The 22395-nt window shown below is 43.6% G+C and overlaps 2 protein-coding genes across 2 annotated transcripts in view; one reads left to right on the forward strand and one right to left on the reverse strand.

Moving 5' to 3' along the window:
• Window positions 1–368: 368 nt before the first annotated feature.
• On the reverse strand, window positions 369–5580 carry DRC12 (dynein regulatory complex subunit 12 homolog). Its single transcript, XM_063311268.1, has 6 exons — window positions 5099–5580; window positions 4839–4898; window positions 3468–3587; window positions 2337–2429; window positions 1102–1232; window positions 369–598 (listed from the first exon to the last, which is right to left on the reverse strand). Exons 1-6 carry the CDS (start codon window positions 5157–5159, stop codon window positions 470–472), a joined length of 594 nt encoding a protein of 197 aa, XP_063167338.1. The 5' UTR covers window positions 5160–5580; the 3' UTR covers window positions 369–469.
• A 2454-nt stretch (window positions 5581–8034) lies between these two features.
• The window catches only part of CBL (Cbl proto-oncogene), a 33099-nt gene continuing 18738 nt past the window's right edge, over window positions 8035–22395 (forward strand). Inside the window, exons 1-2 of the mRNA XM_063311457.1 lie at window positions 8035–8240; window positions 16532–16779. Coding sequence (XP_063167527.1) covers window positions 8094–8240; window positions 16532–16779 — 395 coding nt within the window. The 5' untranslated portion in view covers window positions 8035–8093. The remainder of the gene's footprint in view (window positions 8241–16531; window positions 16780–22395) is intronic.

Genomic DNA, 22395 nt, shown 5'->3' on the forward strand with positions numbered 1-22395 from the left:
CTCAGATTTCCCTCTCTGAGATCTTTTTCTGATTGGAGAGGCAAAGCATCTTCTGTTCTGGGAGATATAGAATTATCAGCTATGTTAAATGGGAATTAATGTGTTCTCAAACAGAAAATTGAAAGAGATTATAGGACTGCCTGATCTGGAACTTCTTTCCTTCTTGATTTCAGCTGCATAAGGAAAGAGTTTGTTAATAATGGAAGGTATTTTTCATACACTTAAAGACTCAACTGTTTGGATTCACAAATCACACCAAGAGATGGCTTGTTTTAATAGTGGTTTGTTGCAAGTCACAGTGACCGGCTTCACACATGACACTAAATCAACCCAAATAAACACTGTGTTTTAACGCAGTGGGCGCTGCTGCTGAGCAATGCTGATTATTGTCTCCACATTCTAATGTCTGTGGCAAGATGAAACCCCAGTGAGGGTAAGGAGACAGACCTTAGCTCTGCTGAATGCTTCTTCAGATCTCCAGCGGGTTAAGTCCAAACTCCTTCAGCAGATTCTTATATTCAGTGTGGAGGAGGGTAGCCTCTGTCTCCCAGCCAAGCTTGGCGGATTGTAGCTTGGAAAGCACCTGATCCAGGCTCTCCTGATGAAAGGAAGAAAAAGCAGGGAGGGCATCAGGATATTAATGCTCAGAGACAGGATGTGGTCCCTGGCTGGATGTCCAAAGGGCAAAGGGAGGGGAGGGTCAGCTGTGGTGGCAGATCTGCAATTGTGTTACCTGAGAACCTCCCCCTTTAAAAATGCCTTGGGAGGTTTTGTGGGGAGGAGGAGGAGGAGGAGGAATTGGTTGGACTAAATATACGTGCAAAGTGACGGAAGGAAATGTTGCACTTCCCTGCTTGAATAGGGTGATGGGATACGAAGAACATCGCCCAATAGTTTTGACTATCAGTCATGCCTGAGAATAACCCGTAACCCACAGAAGTACGTAGAGCCTCTAGCATATTTTAACATCAGCAGCTGGGGGAATGCTAATCTCTCCCCCTCTTCCCTGAATCTTCGGTCATGACCAATGCTGAAAAATTTCTCTCCTCCCCTACGGTCTTGGCTAGACCGGAATCGATGTCCTTCCCATCCCCGGCTCACATGCAGGATTCTCTCATACTCCGTCTCCATCTTCTCAACCTTCTGCTGCATCGCAGCCACAGCCTTGTCCTTCTCCTCCAAGATCTTTGCTCTGTCCTCCTCGCTCCGCTGCAGGTTTTTCTGGCAGGCAGCTGCCAAGCACAAATGGGGTGGGGGTGGGGGGGACGGAGAGTGAGATGAGGGAAGAGGAAGACAGCTGAGCCGAAAGAATATTTTAATATCAGCAATTGTGGGAATGCTAATCTCTCTCCATCTTCCCTGAACCTTTGGTCATGACCAGTGCTGGAAGTAGGGTAGTCCAAAGACTTCCCAGAAAGGAGGAAGAGGAGAAGGGAGTGTGAAGAACAGCTCAGGATTCTTGGGAAAAGAATTCTTGTCCTAGGGCAGGGTCTCTCAACCATGGCCACTTGAAGATGGCTGGCTGGGGAATTCTGGGAGTTGAAGTCCACCCATCTTCAAGTGGCCAAGGTTGAGAAACCCTGCCCTAGGACATTTAGACATTCAGGACTTGGAAGGGAGACCCCTGGGGCATCCCAGGATTGGGGACCAGATGGGAACTTCAACTATTTTGCAGACAACAGCAATGATAAAACATTTCCCTAATGTTGCCAAGAAGACTTGGTGAGTGGGTGTCCTAGAAATCAAATAAATACATAATTTTTTTAAAATGGCATGGTTGAGCCCATAGAGTCAGAATATGACACGAGAACATCTTTATTTTTCAAATGCGGCAAAACCTGGACTTTATTCCCACAGATGACATTGTATTCTGATACGCTCATCTCCAAATTTCATTTTGTAATAAAGAGGGCCAGAATACCTTCGTAATGCCAACTGGGAAGGACACGTTATGATCTTACACAGGAGGGTTTTCCCTTGCCTTCTCCCCAAGTACAAATGCACTGAGTGGCCTTGTTTGTTATCCCGTTCTATGCGGAAGAAAAGTCACAAGAGCTTCGCAGGAATACATTCTGTGTTCTGCAGCAGGGAAACATTTTACAACCGGAATTTTGCTTTGTTATGGTCAGTATTCTACTGGTTTATATATAAAAAATCACCGGGAGAAACTGCAAATTCCAATTCCAGCTGTTGATAATGCTAAGAAGGTGCAAGAGAGAGGGTGCAGCTATTTAATTACTTTCCTCCTGGTCCTTAAACAGGAGTCACCATTGGCTTGGAATCGCTACAGCCCATCAGGGTAACCCTCTCTAAGGCTGAACTTGTGTGCACAGTACCAAGTTGTTCCTGCAAATTCTGCTTCTCAGCTTCCAAACGCTGTATCCGGGTATCAGTCTGGCGCTGAAACTGCTGATATTGACGGATCATCTCTGAAGGGGAGTGAAGAAATGGAAGTGGCATCAGAGAGGAGGAGGTTAAATCCTTAGCCATCCCTTGATTCCTAGATGCTATTTTTATAGCATCCAAGAATGATGCTTGAGAGTGTAAAGTAGCCTAAACAGACAGGCCCCTTCCTGTCACAAGGCATAGAAGTTGTGGGAGTCAAGATGGGGTAGGGAAGAAGAGCTGAGCATCCTACAGAAGGAAATTTTGCTCTAGTCTTATTTTCTACAACTGTTTTGGGGTGACAACACATAATGAGAAGAGGCATGGGGTTTTCCAAAGACAAATTGATTCTCTGCATCAGAGTTTCTCAACCGTGGCAACTAAGATATGTGGACTTCAACTCCCAGAATTCCCCAGCCAGCATGCTGGCTGGGGAATTCTGGGAGTTGAAGTCCACATATCTTCAAGTTGCCAAGGTTGAGGAACCCTGCTCTACATCATAAACGTCCATCAGCAAAAATCTGCCTCTAGCTAGCAGGAATGGGCCGATGGAAGATCTGCAGTGTACCCCCCCATCTGGAACGTACCAGGCTGAAGGTTCTCTTAGAATGTGACACGCAGGGACAGGATGGTGGTAGCTGAGGTATAGTGGGGGATAAATCTAATCCCTAAACCAGAAGTTCAAGAGGGCAGAAATGGAAAAGGTGCACATCAATAGTGTGACTGTGGAAAATGGGTTATAGCGTCTTTACTAAAAATGAACATATCCCAAGCCCTTGCAACATGAAAGGATATTACTGGCACTGAAGAACTCCCTTAGAAAAGTCCTTCTGAATCTCAGAAAAATCCTCACATACTTCTTTATACTGCTGGTAGGAGACGTGTGTATGTGCATCCCTGACTTGGAGAACTTCCCTAAACATTTTGATGCACGTGGATCCCCCAGAGGAATTAAAGACCTAACCTATCAAGGCATCTTCCATCCAGCCGTGGAAGCAGCCAGCCCTATTTCTTTGGAAGGAAAGAATTGATCCTGCAAGCAACGACCAGGGGTTCAGTCCCACCCGCCTTCCCAAAGTAACCTTCATAAATATCCTTTTTGTCTTTCTGGGCTCCTTCCAGCTCTGTCTCCAATTTTGTCAGCCTCTGCCTGAGTCCTTCCCTGTCAGATGCTGCTTGTTTGGCCATGTCCCTCTGGAGAACTGCAAGGCAAAAGGACACAAAAGCCATTTCACTATTCAACTAAGGCTTTTTTAAAAAAAATCTTCTGTCTCTGGTTTCTTAGTAAAAATGATTAATCCTCTATCAGCATGATGCATAAAAATTAAGGGGTGTATATCTTATTTGACCAGTGTTTTGTTTCCATGGAAACATGCAGACTTTCAGTTATGTAATACTCATCAGAATAGATGAAAAAGTATAAACAATCACTTTAGATCAGCGTTTCCCAAACTCACCAACTTAAAGATGTGCCGAGTTCAACTCCCAGAATACCCCAGCTAGCATGCATTCATTTAGCAACAGTTTGAAGTTACAACAGCGCTGAAAAAAGTGACTTTAAAAAGTGCGATGGGTCCTCACACGTATGACGGTTGCAGCATTCTGATGATGATCATTTGCAACTTTCCCAGCCAGCTTCCGACAAGCAAAGTCAATGGGGGAAGCCGGATTTGCTTAACAACCATGGTGATTTGCTTAATGACTGCGGCAACAAAAGTTGCAAAATTTGGTGTGACCCATTAACAACTGCCTCGTTTAGCAACAGAAGTTCCAGTCCCAATTGTGGTTGTAAAGTCACGGTCTACTTGTACTGAGTTTGGGAAACACTGATGCAAAGAAATGACATAATGGTGTCTCGAGACTGTGTTGTCCATCAACATCTTGGCTGGGGAATTCTGGGAGTTTAAGTCCACCCATCTTAAAAGTTGCCCAGGTTGTGAATGGCAGATAGATGTGCATACTCAAGGTTTCCAGGACTGACGTATCTGCACACTGCTAAGTCTTCCAGATCATTGTACCTTTCACTGCCTCAGGCAGAAGCCTTTCCTCACCTTACCACCCAAACCGCTTGACCGGGCACACAAGGTGGGCCTTTCTTGCAAATATTACGATGCTAGTTGTATGTGGAGCTGAGCCTATTTCAACCACAAGCCTCACTGCTCTTGGCCTGCTAAAGCACTCAGAACTAGCTGAGATTTCACAGCTTCGGGCAAACCCTTGGAATAACCTGGCAGGGAAAAACTTGTGCGTACAGTATGTGTGGGAATGGGCAGCACTTGGCTTTCCAAAGGCTGGGTGAGAACTGGTGTGTTCCGCGCGTGCTTTCCTACTGGGGTGTTAGGCTGGTGCAGAAGAGCAACACAGGTCTGTACATTGTCCTCCCAACCCGAGCCTACGCAACCTCGATTGCTCTCTGCTTCCGACATCCTTGCACACTATCAAGGCTTCCTCACCCAGGTGCTGCTTAAGAGCGTCTGCCGCCTCCAGCGTTGCCTTTTGGTGTTTTTCCTCACCTGTAGGGACAGCAGGGGAGAATGAGAGCAAGTGCTAAATAGGCACGAAGGCCTGAGGTCCTTATATTTGGCGTTTAGTTAAAGTCAACATTACAAGCCTTTCAAAACGCACCCAAGCAGGTATTTTCGTGAAAGGAATACGAAGAAGAAAAGCCTGCCTGGAAATCTGAGGTTGTTTGCATGGCTGCACCGAACTTTACCCAGAGCTGATGACTTCTGCTTCCTTGTTTTTTTCACTTTTCCTTTCTTTGGCAGAGGCATCCTTGTGTGGCTTTGGAAGGAAACCGGAACTGAAGACCAAGCCACTGCAACGATTTTCTGCAAGAATTCAACTCTGCACTCCCTGCGGCTTCAACCGGTGCAGCAGCCCCAGAAGTTTTCCACGCCTGGTAGCAAAACGAGCGAGTCTTTGCAGGTGGCAACAGGTTTTCCACCATAAAATTGCAAGTGCTTTGCTGCAGCGAAGGTCGACACGGCCAGCGTGCAAAGAGCCAGAAAAAGTGCCTGGATTTTTGCACGCCCATCCCTGGGATCCAAGCTGTGTTTTTTTCTGTGTTGCTTGGCAACAGCCCTCCCTTGCTGCCACAGTGACCGAGGAAAGCTTAGCAAAAAAAGAGGCCCGCACAGTAGCATTGCACTGATCGGCAAAGAAAGGATTTTGAGATTTGGGCCAAACCTTTTTTTTTTTGCGGGGTGGGAGGAGAAAAAGGCAACAAATTAAATCCAGAGAGCAGCACCAGATTCAGACTTCTCGGCCGTAGCCTAATTTTTGCACTTGCTTCCTCACCCTCTGCTTCTTCCAATTTTCTGCCCACCATGTTGAAAAGTTGCACACACTTTGGTGTCATTGTGTCGGTCCTAATAAAGGGACCGACACAATGACACCTCATAGCAGGGTGCCGCACCTAGCCTGCTTTGGCTGATCCCGGAACCTCAGCAGAGCCAAATCTGCTAGGACTTGGAGGGAAGACCACTAGGAAATCCTCAGGCTGTAAACTAGGCTGAGAAATTCAGTATTTTTTTTTAAACCAAGAAAGCTACATGGATGCATCTGTGAAATCACCAGGCTGAACTCAAGAGATTTCACTTAGGACTTCTAAACAGTTATCTTTACTCGGCTGCCTCTTGGAGCAGGCAATCAGTGCCAGTGAGCTGCTGAAGGGGTTTAGTGGAAGTTGTTCACGGGTGCTCAAGGGGGCAGGTTCTGTCCCCCCAGCACCAATTCCTGACCTTCAGGACAGGCCGTAGCATCTGCCCGTACCCACACACCAGCCATGATTGCATCCAGCAAGGAGCAGTGGATGTAGGCGAACAATAAAGCAGGATATCCTGATGGCGCTTTAGGATTCCTTCCTCTATTGCAGAACTGCTCAACCTCAACAACTTTAAGAAGGGTGGACTTCAACTTCCAGAATCCCCCAGCCACCATGCTGGCTGGGGGATTCTGGGAGTTGAAGTCCACCCTTCTTAAAGTTGCTGAGGTTGAGAAACACTGCTCTGTTGACCTTCCAACATGGTTTTCAAACACTTTGAGTTGTAGGAGAGACGCCACATGGCTCCACTGCCGAAAAGGACTCCCTCAAAGGGGTCCATTCTGGGGAGACAGTTCTGTAACATACTTTCCACTGGTGTTTTAACCCACTTCATCAACAGGAGACATGGGAGTTCACCAATGTTCTCTTGCTTCCTTGTTTTTACATCGAATCTTGAGAAGTCGCAGAGGACTTCAGGAGAAAAACCAACCCTGTCCCTTGAGCCTTCGAGCAAAGGGGGCAGTTCTTCCTTTTGCACAGAGCTGCTCTTTCCCCACCTTCTGTGCGCAGGACCGTCTCTGCACAAGATCTTCCCTTGGATCACTTCCTCTTAGCTGTCAGAAAGAAGGCCAGTGAACCTCTCCCGACGGCCTTTGTTTTTGTTGCCCAACTTCTGTTTTTATCAGTCACTTCCACATTTTCCCTGGGCCTGTTTCCTTGTCCAAAGAAACTGTGACTCCAGATTTGCCTAAATTTGCAAAGAATGAGTTTCAAGCAGCTCTCCCAGTCAGGGGTCCAAAAGCCACGCTCGCTGGGGATTGTGGGAGTTGGTCTGAAGACGTAGGCGGAAGGAGGCTGATCTGAGAAAGGGAAACCAAGCCACACCGCATCTTCTCTGTCCTCCATCAAGTTCCAGCTAGCTGGTTCAGGATTGAAGCCAAACACAAAACAAGAAAAAATCCATTCCTGTCATTATAAAATTTTCATAGACTCGCAGTGATTCAACTATTCATTAGGACAGGAAGTTGCATAACTGCACTTCCATATACCGGTTGCTCAATTCTGCAGTCGCTGATACAGAAATCCTGGATGCCCAACCTCATCATGCCATTCTGAGCGCCATTTCTCAGTACTGCGCATGTCTCCGTCTCGCCTCTCAAGGAGCATGCGCAGTGGCCTGCACGGCGAACCAGACATTTAAAGACACACGGGGAGGCGAGGCTAGGCTAATCAGACGCCGGGTGGGCGCGGCCACAGCGGGGACTGGTGCGCTTGTCCCGCCCGGACAAGTACCAGGAACGGGAGTGTCGGCTTCTCGGGTGTCCTATCGAAAAAGTAATAGACGGGCCGGCACGGCCGGTCTAGAGCTGTCTGAACCAGCTTCTTCCTTCCTACCATTGCCAACCCACGCTGGTACGCGAAGAGAAAGAAAAAAGTGGCGCGCCCCGCCCCTACCCCGCACAGACCAATCAGAAAGCGGCTTACCTCAGGAGGGCAGTTCTCGAAGGGTCTGCCCAATCAGGACCGGCTTTCTCGCCGGAGGGGGCGTTCTGGGCAACCAATGGGAGCGCGCCGCCCTCAAGGAGGCTCGCGCAGCGCCCCGCTTTCTTCCTCTCCGGCTCTCCTCCCGTCGTCGCCCTCCCCCCACTCTCCGTCCGCCCAGCCAATCAGGAGGCTCCGCCCGGAGAGGCTCGCGCCCGCGCGCATGCGCCGCTGCTCTTCCTGCCCTGCTCCCCCTCCCCACTTCCCCTTTCTTCGTCAGTCGGGCGCGTCCCCGGCGCTCGTGGAGCCGCTTCCCTGCCCAGCCGCTGCCCGAGCCGGGGAGCCGCGGCCCGCGGGACGGGACGGGAAGGGAAGGGAAGGGAAGGGACACGCCTCGGCCGCTCGCGCTCCCTCAGCCCGCTCGCGGTCCCGGCGGGGGTGTCGCCGCCGCCTCCCCCCCATGGCGGCCCCGGCGAAGAAGGGCCCCGGGGGCCTGATCGGGCTCATGAAGGACGCCTTCCAGCCGCACCACCACCACCTCGGCCCGCACCAGCCCGGCGCCGTGGACAAGAAGATGGTCGAGAAGTGCTGGAAGCTGATGGACAAGGTGCGGGGGCCCGCAGGCAGGCAGGCAGGGAGGGAGGGAGGGGGCGGGCCGGACGGCCGGGCCGGGCCGGGCCCCGCGCCCTTCTCCCCACGGCTTGGCCCCTGGCCGTGGCGGTGCCCGCCTCGGCCCCCGTCGCCGTACGTGGCGGTGGGAGAGGGGCGCGGGCAGCGCCCTCCTCGGGGCCCTCCCGCGGCCTTCAGGGGGGTGGTCCGAGGGCCGACCTCTGTGGGTGGAGGTTGGCGAGCCGGCGAAGGTCCCTCTCCCGCACACACCCCGGTTTGGTGGTGCTTCTTGCAAAGGAACCAACGTCCTGGGTGGTTGAGCGAGTTCGTGGGGCATCAGTGTGTTTTCGTAACTCCTGTTAGTTTTACACATAGGCCAGGCACTGCAAAACAATAATGATAACAACAACAACAACAACCACTCTGAAACCTCCCCGATGCTGAATCTGTAGCGCGGTCTTCGGAGCGCCACAGTTTTTGTTCAGCGCCTTGCGCCCGACAGGTTCGGTATAAGCCACATAGGGGGTTGCGATTACTGTAAGTCTCCTGGCAGACTTCTTGGAAGGGAAGTGAGGCTCCAGCTGGGCATGCAAGGGTCGGGTCTGCAGGACAGGCTGGTAAGAGGTGGAGAGGTGGGGGGCGGGGTTGGAGCTCTCTGAGAGCCCCAGGATCCGCCCCCTGCAACCCTGAGCTACGGATATTCTCTTCTGCTAGAATGGAGCTATCAGGGGCTGGGTCTGTGGGAGAAGCTAGTAGGAAAAACAGTGAGTTAGGGATGGGGTGGATGGCTGGGACGTTACCGCGTTAGTGCAGCCTTTCTCAACCTTTTGACCCTGGAGGAGCCCTTGAAATATTTTCCAGGCCTCGGAGAACCCCTGCACATTCAGGCTTCAATATAGGCCAGAAGTTACAAAATTATTATATTCCTTTCAAGAATAGGCCTGGATACATGCATTGACACAGTTCTTAAACTAAAAATAAAGACTGAAACTGACCTCTTTAATGTGAAGTTGCCCAAATTTGAAATATTTTTTGAAATAAATTTTGATTTCCCAGGGAACCCTTAGGGACCTCTCGCGGAACCTGAGGGTGCCACAGAACCCTGGTTGAAAAACCCTGGGTTAGTGTTTCAAAATGAACCTATGCCGAAGTGTTTGTGATAGTGAAAATGGTACAACACTGTCAATATACGTTGGACATTTTGCAACTGCTGCTAATCACATGTGTGTTCCTGTCCTGAGGAGCTGATCTTAATTTAGAAGGAGAGGGAAGGAAGTGAGGAAGAGGCAAAAGGAACATGAAATCAGCACGGGCAAAAGCAGTTGCATTCTGTTTTATTCTTCTGCTGAATGTGAATGTCCTGAGGAGAGCCCTGTCTTATCTGTGAAGAAGGAAATAGTTGTAGGGTTCTAGGAAGTTTGGGTTCAGATCAAACTTTAGATGCCATGAAAGGTTTGATAACAATCTGCGTTAAAGTGCATGGACTGGTGGCATGGCCTGGAAGACTATTTCTTTACTATATTTATAAGCCGCCACCTCAGCTAGGAACAACACAACCAGCAATACAGCACAGCTAAAATAATAGTATCAAAACAAATAAAAATCAAATACAGAAGAGACACCTGCAATAACACTGTTTTTATTTGCCTCCTAAATAAAAACAGGGAGGGGGGCCACTCTTACTTCTACGAGTAAGGTATTTCAAGTGTAGGGGCCCCCACCGAGAAGGCCTGGCCCATGCCCACCAACCTTGTTGAATTTAATGGTGCCTCTTTTTTGTCTGGGGAGCAACTGACAAAATAGGTTTTTGGAATAGTGAAGAAGTGGAGACAGTGATGTAAGGATGGATTATAGAGAGAGATATGAGGGGTTGGCTTAAAAGTCCCAGAAGTTCTAGTATTCTGTAAATTTTTTCTCCACATTAATTGATTTTTCTCTTTTTAATTAAAAACAGTTCAGGCAGAATGCTTAGGTTCCCGATCGGGTAAGCTAAGATAGCAGTACACAATTCATTGGAATGCAATCTTGGCTGTTGTTTTATTGGCAAGTGAAGGAAATAAAATAGCTGGATATTTGAGGGCAAGGCTGTTCACAGCTGAATTCAAACACTCTTTGCTTTGAACCATTTGAAAGCAAGTTTAAGTGCTCTAAGGCCAAAACACTATGACACCCTGAAGGTGATCACCATGATGTCAGTAGCAAGAAAACACAGTACTGCCCTCTTGAAAGCTTTTATAATCTGTATTTGCAAGCATGCATTTGGACTGAACCAAAGCAAAGTTCTAAAGAATTCCCAGTTTTTTAATCAAATGTAGAATAAGTATTGTTATAATGCAGCTGTTTGGATCTTGAATTATCAGGCAATCATTGCAAGACCTAAAATTCTGGAGTAGAAGTGAGCCATTAAGTGCTGGTTGATGGAAAATATAGATTAAATGTATTGTTAAGTATTGAACCATTTGAAAATAAATGAACATGATATTCTGGCACAAGAAATTCAGTTGGACGATAAAACTACAGTTGCATTTATTTTGACCTATCATGGAAAAGAGGGCTTGCTTGCAAGTTAGGATGGCATCAAATAATTACAGATAGCATTGCACCAGTAGCTCCTCCTGAGAAAACAAAGCTAATAAAAGGATTGGGGGGCGGAGGAGAGATTGTTAAATGCATGTGCTCTCCACACCTTTCATTCTCACAATACTAGGACCTGATGCTTTTACAGTTGAGCTGTTTTTATCTATAAAAGGGCTACTGATAAAAAGAGGTACTTCACACTGCCTATAATTAAACTATGAAATTAACTGCCATAAGATGTGGTCATCTTAAATGGTTGAGAATTATGTATTCATATATATGCCCCTACCCGCTGCTGCAGATGATACACATTTCCTATGCAGTCACCCTGGTGCACATTTCTCTTGTTAGTTACCTTTGTAGAGAATGTGGAAGCTGCATCATCTGATCCTTGATTTCTCTGAAGGAAGGTTGGCGCTGGAAGAAAGTTACAGTTGCTGCAGACCCTTTTCCTTGGACCTGTTTAACTCTCGTCCTGCAGGAAGTTCTTGGTGATAACTTGAAAGTTACTGACTTAAATATCAGAGTCCCTGCATGGACGCTGCCAAGGGTTTTTTCACTTGTATTGAAGTAGCAGGTTGTTGGCATAACTTCTTCAACTTTAGGTTTTAGAAGGCAGGGACTTTCTTAGGACGGCACAATATTGTTGAGGAAAAGGCCTTAATATATATTTCAGTGTTTATTCATACAGTGTGCACATCTGATTCTGCATATTGTTGTCTTCTTGTACAGGTTTTATACATTTGAGCCAATATAGCAGGCGAGAGGCTATTGTTCTTTTGTGTGGTCCTGATATGGATCAAGCTGCTCCTGGGTGGAGGTTCTGTCATGCCTGTGAAGTTCTGTATTAACACACATTGCTACAGTTTACTTGGAGGAAGAGTCAGTTCTTCTGCCTATAGCCAGCTACCCTATATATTTGAGCAAGATAACACAGGTGGAACTGGTCATCATCATCTTCTTTTTTTGCTTTTTATGTTAATTGTTTTGTCCTGTTAGGCTTATAGTCTAATGTGTATCACAGGTCTTGGACTGTAATAAATTGTTGGCTCATCCATGAGCCTAATGGGTTGTTTCTGCGTTTAGGCTGTAGGTAATATACAAATGCAGCCGATGGGTAACAGTTGAAATGAGAATTTCAAAAATAATGAGAGGCCAAATAAATACTGTATTTGAGGAACTGGGTCTAGTAACATTGGAAAGTTTTCTAAGAAGGTGGGATAGAAAATGTAACCATCCCATTATAGGCAAAAGAATTATTTCTTAATTTGAACAGGGTATCAGCAAACTTTTAGGTCAGTGCTTTTAAGTATCTTTGCAACATTATACTGGGCAGTCTGGTTGCTAAAAATTGAATGGAAGTTGAGGGGCCAACAGCAAAATGGCATGCCTGTAAAATGTGCTGTTTTGAATCATGGAGTGTATTTAAAAATAAAACAATCAAGGACCTAATTAGCAAGTAATTAGAATACAACAGGTCCTTAGAACTTACAATAAGTAATAACCTATTTCATATGCATGGATGCAAAAATGATGCAGCTAGAATAGAAATGAGATGTATGATAGGTTGATCAGACCATTGAAGAGAGCTCACCAGTTGCTATGACTGGAAACAAAATTGGTTTTACTGTTTCCTCTTTTTCTGTTCTCTTTCTTTAAAATATTGGGCAAGAACTTAAATGTTTATCTATGCTTTGCTCCTTGTCTCCCTGAAGATTAGATAGTGATCTGTTTTCAAGCTAGGAAAGTTTTTGAGGTGTGTTTTTCACAGTGTCACCGTGTTTCCATTTTAAAATGTAAGGCTGCCAACCATGGGCATGTTGGGGCAGCAAGGAGTCAAGTGATGTCATGTGCGCCATGATGTCATTGTTAAATTTGTAATTCATGCAATATTATTGTGCCTTGTGCTAGGCTCCTGTGATGTTAATATAGCCTAACCAATTCATCTATAATGTGATTATTGCTATGATATTAATACTTGGTGAAGAGTATCTTGTCTTTTAAAGTTACTTGTTCTTAGGAGGTGTCTATTAAAGCCAAAGGAGGAGGAATGAATATAGCATGTGCTGATGATTTGCCGATAATGCTGCTGATTTTCCAAAGCTGTGAATGTTATTTTTGGCAGGGGTAGTATTCTGCAGCTGCACATGGAAGTGGCTAAGACTGATATTTCACTGCTTTATCAGGGGCTTAAGTTAGCTACTCTAAGCTAATTTAAACAGAACCATATTCCATAATTCAACATCATAAGAACACGTTGTAGTGAGCTCTTGACTTGCATGCTCCTTCTTTCATGGGCAACTCTGAAGGGACTTGAGAGTTTCTTGCTTTATTTCATATTAACCAGAGCTTGCTATATTGTTTGAACTCAGATATGTTCTTGATTTATGAACTTGTATTGTTTCCATTAGCCATAGTTAAAAGGAAGGAGGTTAGAATGGTTTTTTAAAAAAATTTTATTATATATTTTGAAAGAATATTAAAAAACAGGTGGTACAAATATGAAAATCAAGTAGAGATAGAGAAATATGGGTGAATAAGCCACAAATCTGAAATACCATAAAACTAATATATTCTAATAGATCATTAGAAACTTAAAGTACTCTATGGTATTTCATACCCATTTTGTAATCAAAATTCAGGTGTCTCTATTAAGTCTTAAACTAAAGATGCTGGGTTAACACAGTTCAAATAATTAAGAGAAACACTAGGTAGTGAATAATGTATTAAATCAGCACAGTACTATAAATTATTCATCAAATGAAGATATGAACTCTTAATACCCAAATTTTGGATATGGCACAATTCCATAGATCAGTGTCATTCCAGAATGGTTTCCAGTTAAAATTAAATGTGGGGAATGAATTACTTATTTTAGCAATCAAGACTGGAGTGATATACCAACAGTAAAATACCTTACTGTATACCAGTTCTATTATTTGAAGTATTTGACATTTTTCTTTCATTTAAAGTCTTACTGCTGCATCTCTGTGATTATGCAGAATTTATATTCTACATCCATTTACTCAAATGGTCTTTGGCTGGGAATCATGAGTTTAGGGTTTGCTGAGGTTCTGTGACAAAATTGTACTTTAACATAGTATACCAAGGTAACTGTTCCCACTAGCTCCTGGGGATGATACTGAACAGCTGCTGTTAAATTGCTTTAAGAGAAATAGTTGGATTGTATGTTTTACCCTTTGAAAGTAGTAATTGAACTAAGTAATAATTACTAATAGAAGTGAATATGCCTCTACTTTTTTGACCTGTTAACTATTCACAGGAGATGGTTATTTTTGGTATTGGTTTCCTAGAAGTCATGAGAATGCAACCTCCAAGATTTATGTTTGAAGAAAAATACATAATTTTATGAATGATGTGTATACTAACTAGATTTAGGGCTTAGATAGTAGCCTGTGCCATTTCCTATTATGTCTGATGCAGGGATATGATTTTTCTGTGCTTTCGATTTCCTGGATAATACCACCGTCAGTGAATCATCTTTTTGAGCTATTAAAAATACAAAATGGATTTACAGAAATAAAATACATTTTTGTTCTATACTTTAGAACATGTTTTCATGGTTTTAAAGGATTTTTAATGGAGGCATGATCATACTCAAGCTGAAGCATAATCTATAGTTATTTTGCTTGTGTTGTGCCCTTTCTTTGTTAACCTATTTAGGAAATTTGTATGGTGATACCTGGGAGCACTTGGTTCTTTTTACTTTGAAGGCTAGGTCTCTGAACCATATATAGTTAATTATTCTGGAGTCTTAAGAAATCCAAAGCCACACTGGATTGCGCAGTTACTCAGTGGCTTACAGTTAACTGAATTTTAGTCATAATGTGCATATTTTTAAAAGAAAAATGCAGACTACACCTTAGGGAGGAGATGAATGATAATTCATATTCTCCTGCTTGCGAAGTGATAGCTAGAGGACTGGACATTACAAAAGTTGGCCAAGTCCATTGTTAGAGTCTTGTTAGAATCCATCCGTATGAAAAATGTAGCTGTTAAATACATACAGTAATTGCTGGTTTCTGAAAATATAGCAATCCCAAGGGAAGTTTTACTTTTCTTGAGTGTTCACTGCTGATGGGCCTTACTGTTTGAGATTCTTCCAGGCGGGTTCTTCTTTTAGTGGGGGGGGGGGGTTGATGGAACCGAGGAACACACATTTTAATGCTGCACACAGATCCTAAGAAACGATTTGCAGAATTAGAGCAGAGTAATGTGATATTTTGGATGCACAATGTCCTTGCCTCACAGAACACAGTGAGCTTGCCAGTTAGCTAAAGCTACAGTTGATAAAAATAATTGATTAGCTGTTTCCAACAGCTCATTTCCTTTTTGATAGTTTAGGTGCCAAGTGCTATTTGCACTTTAAGGTTATTCTCACAAGCCTTCCAGTATTTGTGGTTTAGCAGTAGTCTACAGTAGCTCCTTCTCCCCGCTACCCCCAGACTTACAGATCACTGTGAAGGAGTGTTTGGATGTTTTTTCCTGTCAAGCATGAAGCTTTTCCACAACACTGTACAGTTGTTTGGGTGCTGACCAGATTGAGCTGACCAAATATCACCTATAAAAGGTTCCTTTTTCATTTGTTTCACTGTTTCAGAAATACATACATAATTTTCATGATAATTATTTTCAGTATTAGTCTGGGTAAAAAAATCGAAGTGATTATTAGCTCTTTTCAAATAGTTAATTCACATGCTCAGATGAGCTTGTGAAAAGTCCTCCTTATCACTTGTCTCCTAAGTGTGCAAGGCAGAATCTTCCATTTTCTACCTGCCTAGAGGTTTTGATAATAGATTGTTTTGAAATATGATGTCTCTACATACGGTAAATTGTCTTAAATAGCAAAATGTGTCTCCTGCAGTAAAAAAAGGCCACTGTTTAATTAGCTTTTTAAAAAATCTCTTGAGCATAGAAAAGCTTCCGTATTACATATGGGAAAACTGGTCATCCCTAAGATGAGCTTTACAAAATATTCAGGAGATGATCACACCCCCTCTGCTCATCTGTAGTCCTTGGCTGTCCCTTCATCTCATGCTCCAAATGTTGCTATGAGCTACTGAGCTTTGCAGAGTTATGACCATGCCAAGCTTAGGTTGGCAGATTCTCGGACAAGGGTATCAGCAACCCATTCCTCCTTTCTTCTCTAAGCTCATGGTTCTGAGTCATGGAGCCCTGCAGGCAGTTGAGTAACGGCATGTTGACTGTCACTCAACAAAGTGTCCCACTGATAATTTGATTAGAAATCCGTAACATTGGTAAGACCCCACTCTTGAGTGGACATAGGAGGCTAGAACTGTTTCTTCTGTTCGCTGTTTTGGTGGTTTGTGCACACTGCTTAAAAAAGCTGATTATGGAACGTGAGTAGCTTCAGCAACTTTTAAATGGCCTCTTAATTAATGTTTTTGTGGGAGAGGTTTCCATGACAACAGGTAGCCCCCCCCACCCCCCCGCAAATCTTACCTCAAGTTTCAGGATTAGTACGTTGTGTGGTCCGAATTGAACTTTTGTAGCCTTAAGATCTATGAATCAGAGTTCGTAGCTTATAGGCTCAACCTCCCAATCGTCACATTTTTGAGAATTCATTTCAGCGTGCTGCTATTGTGATAATGCATTCCTACGTTTCAAAACAGTGCTGGCCCTACTAAAGGTATTTTTATATTTGATTATGTTTGCTCTTACACTTCTTAGGTCGTGCGTTTATGTCAGAACCCCAAGTTGGCACTAAAGAACAGTCCTCCCTACATTCTAGACCTACTTCCCGACACCTACCAGCATCTGCGAACCATCCTGTCCTGCTATGAGGGAAAGATGGAGACTCTGGGAGAAAATGAGTACTTCAGGGTGTTCATGGAAAACCTGATGAAGAAGACAAAACAAACCATCAGCCTCTTTAAAGAAGGAAAAGAAAGAATGTATGAAGAGAATTCCCAGCCTAGGTAATGCTTGTCTGTGCTGAAATTTATCTGTACTGTTGTAGATCATACTGGACCTGGGGAAGCCCTCTTGCTTCTTTCAGAATTCCTTGTTTCAGCGTGCTTTTGCTTCATGTATGCTTTTGGTTTCCCCCCGAATGTCATGCTTCTCTGGCAGCTCTTCAGTATAAGTTGGGGGTGCTGCTCTGCTTGTACACTTTCATTGAAATCTCCATGTCATGCTCGAATTTAAAGTCACCTACACCTTGAAGGTGCTGGGATTGCAAGGTGGGTTATGTGCAGAAATGGGCTCATAAACTAGCTAATGCTGTGTAAAATTTGTATTGTCAAATAATCCATAACACCATGTTGTTTTAATGCAACAGTGTTTGATGTACGGCCTCAGTAGACTTCACAGTAGCTACAGTACATAAAGCGTGTCCCTATTACTGTCATACGGCAGACAGGCAAGGTCTTGGTTGACATCAAAGCCATCCAAAATTTGTGGATCTCTGATTTGAGAGAACTGTATTGGTAAAATGACAGGTGAAAACTGTTGTCTTATGGGCTCAAAATGAAAGTAGTACTGCCTACAAAGTCCTGAATATCTATACCAGCCCCTGAGTACTCATTATCAAGTGCCTTCACTTCAGTATGTGGAAGAAGGTAATTTTCATTTTGCTGCAAAATCACTAGATACTTGCAGGCTTTTCTCCTTGTGTATTCCTTCAGCACTTTTGGGTATTATGTACCATGTTATGAATGGCTGCAGAATTGTAAAGAAATGTTGATGTGCCCAGGTAGTGCCCAATGCAAATATGACTATGTTCAAAATACTGTGTCAACAAATACAATTAAATCACATTGAGTATAGATAGTGAGGTGATGTCAGAGGTGATGTTGATGTGCATTTTAGCTTTAGGCATACTTGGCTTATTATTTTTGCTAAGTAACTTGGGGAAGATGCATTCAATATTCAGAAGCTTTCCATCAATTTATTCTAATCTTTATAAGTCTCCCTTCTCTGTAGGTTCTTCAGAGAGAGCTCCTATTAAAGAAACATAGGCCTTTGCCTGTTTTTACTTTGCATGAGGAACGGGCAGTTTCCAGCCTGTTTCAAAGAGTTGGCAGGTGGCTGTTTTCATCTACAGTGGCTACATTTTTAAATTAGGGATTAAGTTCAAGATGGCAATAGGAGTTTTGAGATGGAGGAGTTGCCTCTGAATGTGTATTGATGCTGGAAGACATGTGGGAAGAGATGGCAGGCCACACTTTGTTCATGAAAACTGTCTCTTAATACTTACGTAGAAGCTACTGCCACCCAGTTCTGAATAGGGTGCTGAGACAATTTTCTGTTGAATAATATTTTACAAATGCAGCATTTCTTAAACTCTTTGCTCAAGGCAGAATTCTGAAAAATAACCTTGGGGCTTGATTGTTACCACAGCACAAGCAATACTTTCCACTTCTGCATGGCCTACCTTTAGAATTAAGAAAGCATCATTGTGGTTAACGCCATAAATAGAGCTTTAGTTCTCTCCATTGTTCTGTGAGCTTAGTTTCATGTGAGGCTAGTAGCAGTTTCTGCTACTTGATGTAAGAAAGCTGATGTCAAGAAATTGCTGGGAAGGTGGGCTCGTTTATGTTGACATTTTGGTGACTTCCATGACTCTTGCCTCAAGGCCTTGGAAGCTGTCAAATGCCACTTCCATTTAATCATATATTTTTTAAACATGCGTTATTTGGAAGCCATAGTTAATCTTTTTTGTGGTATGTAAGTCAGCTGCTATCTCTGGGTAGTGTGCCATGGATTCAATAAACCATTGGCTACCTTGAACAGTGTCAGTGAACAGCACAGATTAAGAAGTTGTGGTTCAGGGAGGGGAGGCGCCTTCATACTCTTATAATATTTACTGTGTACATTTGCAACTGGGCTGGGATTTGCTCCTAAAACTTCAGCATTCCCAATTGCTTGCTTGAGCCAAGGATGAGAAGCAGGAGGCTGGAGAAGACAACTTGTTAGTACATTGCTAGTGGTAAAGATAGATCAGGGCTTGTTTTGAACAGCCAGTCTTATCCATGAATTACTCCTCAGAGAGCTCTGCAGGGGATTTCCCTGAATAATAGCTACAAATCTCCTTGAGTGTACCGCTAGATTTTGAACATGGATCATAAAAATTAATGCCTCAGTGATTGCTCGGGGGTCAAGGTTTCAGCTGCTGATGTCATGATTTCATGTAACATGGTGGATGGAACATTAAGCGAATGTCCTGCTCTAAAGAGATGATGCCCCAGGACTTGTAAATTTCTCTCCCATTTTTTATGAAAACGTAACTTGGCATAGTAGGAGGAGGAGATTAACATTTAAAGCCAGTGGTAGCCAGGATATTGAGCTGCTTGTCTTGCCTTGCAGTGAGACTGGGGGTGGGTGGGGAGGTTGGCTGTCTCAGCAAGATTTCGCGCTAGTCATTAGCTGTAGGGCCTGGAGGAACAAATCCATACAGGAAAAAGCTGCAGATACCAAGTATCTTTGTCTGTATGAAATGTGTGCAGCTTCATGTAGGAAGGAAGCTGATCTTATACAGGCTTTTAAAAAGAAAAGTTCTGAAATATGCATGGTTATCGTGTTTAAAGTACTCAAAGCATTAGACATCCACAGTGCAGAAGCAAATTGACTACTAATCATTTTGTTTCTTAATGTGAGGAGCGGGATAAGGAAAACACAATAAGGCATTGTTGGGGCAGCCTATCAGAGTCTGCCATCAAAAAATTGCCTGCCCCTTCCTTCAAATTAACCGTGCACTTCAGAATGTAGGAAACTTGTGCAACCTACTTCTGCATTTCAATTAGAGCTTCTTAGAGAAAATTCAAAAGCTGCCCATAGAAAAAAGAAGACATTTTGCTTGCCAGATTGCTATGTAGGAACGTGAACGCTGTCTAAAGAGATCCACTGGAATGAAGAAAATGTGTCGGTCAGAAACAGAAGACAGAAATGGGAAACACATCCTGTTACATATTCTGGAGTCCCAGCTTTCATTTTAAAATTGCTTGTAAAGGGCCTAAAGATGGTCACAAACAAAAACATGGGTGAGCTTTTACTGCTGAAGGTCCTGATGTTCAAACAGCCTTCACCAAACAGGTACCTTTCATGAGTGGAACTTCAGTTCCCTTGATCTCAAGCCAACCATGGCTATTGGCTGTGTTGACTAGCAGTATGGAAATTAAAGCCTGGCAATTGGGGGGTCGGGATTAAGAAGCGCTGTGTAAGGTACCAAGAAGGAATGGAAGGTTAGAAACAAATACTGTAGTTGGTTTTTAATGTTAAGGGAAGTTCCATGCTTAAGCTCAGCCTTTATTTTTGATATTGATTCATGAGCCTGCTCTGAATTCTATGCCAATGCTTTGGTGAATTAGTCCACAAAATCAGAGCAATGCTGGATAATTCTGTACACTGAGAGATGATGGTGACATAGTTGCATCTCTGTGACATGGTTATGCTCTGCTTCGTTTGAATGTGGGCTTTCCCGTATTTCTCTAGAAAGCAACTTATGCTGCTGACGGAGCAAAACAGAACTTCAAACCCTGTGTTGGAAAGCTGAGTTGAAAGTAGTTGTGCATTTATTTTTTACGAAGTTGATTACTCTGGGAAACAGGCTCTGAAGCAGGAAGTGGATAAATGTCAACGTAGGACTTCGAAATAGGACTACTCAGCATTCATAAGGGTTGAATTCACATTAGCAGGATAGTTGTAACTTACATGGAATACTCTGTTATAGGAATGCCATGCACTGATTTAACTACCTCAGTGGAGTCTGAGAGAGGTGAAAAGCACATGGCTCACTGGCAGCATCATCCTGGTGAGGCCAGAGTTCTTAAGAAATGCACCCTCCCCCATATTTGACCCTTAATTTTGAGAGCAAACTTTAAGGACTTAATGGTGGAGCAAAGATCCAAAGATAAAATTTCAGTAGATGTTTATGATTAAATTACAAGCTCCAACTAGTTACTTTCCACCCACTTCATCATTTTTACCGCTAACTCATTCTAGTTATCAAATGTGCCTGAAACATTACTACCCTTCCCTTCAAAGTATAATTGGTACTGTTGGTAATGTGAAATCTCTCGGACCCTTTTGAGGCAAAAAAATGTTCTCCAGCTATAGAGACAGGTGAGCTGCTGAAACATATCATGTACTTTCAGTATTGGCATTGAGTAGATAACCTTCTAATAATTTTTGTCAAGAACAGCTCACTAAGTTGATTCTTCAAATGCTCCTTTGTCAAGAAATCCAATATCCATATAACCTGATTTTTCTGCATAGGTTAACTTCCTGTTAAAGGCAGACTCTTAAATTGGGTTTATTTTATTTGACTCAAGTTGTTGATGCAACAAGCAGGCACAGGATCTTGAGATAACATCACAAGTTGGCATTACAGTAGCAATACTTACCTTGAGATGTAAGAATTCAACAAGATGCCTTCCACTGTTGTTGCCATTGCCCTCTGTGTGTGGCAGGCCAATCATGTGCTGAAAAGAATCCTCTCTGAGAGGCTCATGGCTTTGCTATCTCATTTTCTTTGAGTGGTAGAAAGGTAGGAGGAAGTAGAGCTAGTGTGCTTGTTCTCTCCCCCATCCCGAAGAAGCATGTGCGGCTTTTGTTCATGAGCTTTTAGACTATTTGAAAATGCTATCATTAAATGTCTTCATTTGGTTAGACTCAATCAGTTAGGGTGAAATTTCAGCATGGAGGGGAACACTGAGCTAGAAGAGGAGGAGGAAAACTCTGAACATTAATTTGGTTTGCTTTAGTATACTTTTTTTTAAAAAATAGCTAATCTGTAAAATTATATTGAGGTAGGGGTACTGTTTCTAAAAGATTGGATTTGGACATTTGCCAGCCCTTTTTTCTTGCCCATTTCAGAAGAAAACTGTTGATAAGGTTTTAACTTTATGTTGTAGAAATCACAGCATACTTTGTCACTCAGAGATGCACATTCTGAAACTCACATTCTACTGTACAGGCGTGCAGATTTTCCAGTCAGTCTCTGTCAGTCTACAACACCGTGTTCTCAACCCCAACCAGCCTGGAACACAAACTAGCCAGGAAGAAGGGACCCATCTTCCCCCTTTACACTGATCTTTCACACCCTTGTTTACTCTACCAGCATGATGCAAAATGTGTGCCCTGCCCCTGATTGGGGAGGCTTGTCTGTCCCTTGTAAACATCTTGCATCTCTGTCAGTCTGTGAATTGAACCAGTCTGCCCCTGAGCCAGCACATCTGGCTCCTCTGAGAAAAATGGTGTGTTTAAAGTTAATAACAGAGCAGATCAGTAGAAAGAGCATGCATTACCTTTCTGCGGGGGTAGTATTCTTGTTTCCTCTCATCCATCCTGGGTTTGGACATTTTGAATAAACAGTGCTTGCAGAATCAGACTTGCTTACACAAGCTGTCCCCAGGTACATGTTCGGTCTTCCTCACAAAATGTAAACAAGGAAGCATCATTGTTATTTTTAGACAGGATATTTATATTTTTTCAGAGGTCTCCTGTGCTTTTAAACCCATTCATAACATTTGTATTTATTAAGAACTCATAACCCTTCTGGTATTTTTGTTTTGTTTTGTTTACCAAATCAGCAA

The sequence above is a fragment of the Candoia aspera genome, chromosome 9, assembly GCF_035149785.1.
Source record: "Candoia aspera isolate rCanAsp1 chromosome 9, rCanAsp1.hap2, whole genome shotgun sequence".
In the NCBI taxonomy this organism is placed as follows: domain Eukaryota; kingdom Metazoa; phylum Chordata; class Lepidosauria; order Squamata; family Boidae; genus Candoia; species Candoia aspera.

Excerpts from the sequence above, each read along its gene's own strand:
- DRC12 (XM_063311268.1), bottom strand. The coding sequence starts at position 5,159 with ATGCCTCTGCCAAAGAAAGGAAAAGTGAAAAAAACAAGGAAGCAGAAG. Across the intron at positions 3,588-4,838 it reads CGCTCTTAAGCAGCACCTGG|TTCTCCAGAGGGACATGGCC; the intron begins GTGAGGAAGCCT and ends TTTGCCTTGCAG. Across the intron at positions 2,430-3,467 it reads CAAAAAGGATATTTATGAAG|AGATGATCCGTCAATATCAG; the intron begins GTTACTTTGGGA and ends ACTCCCCTTCAG.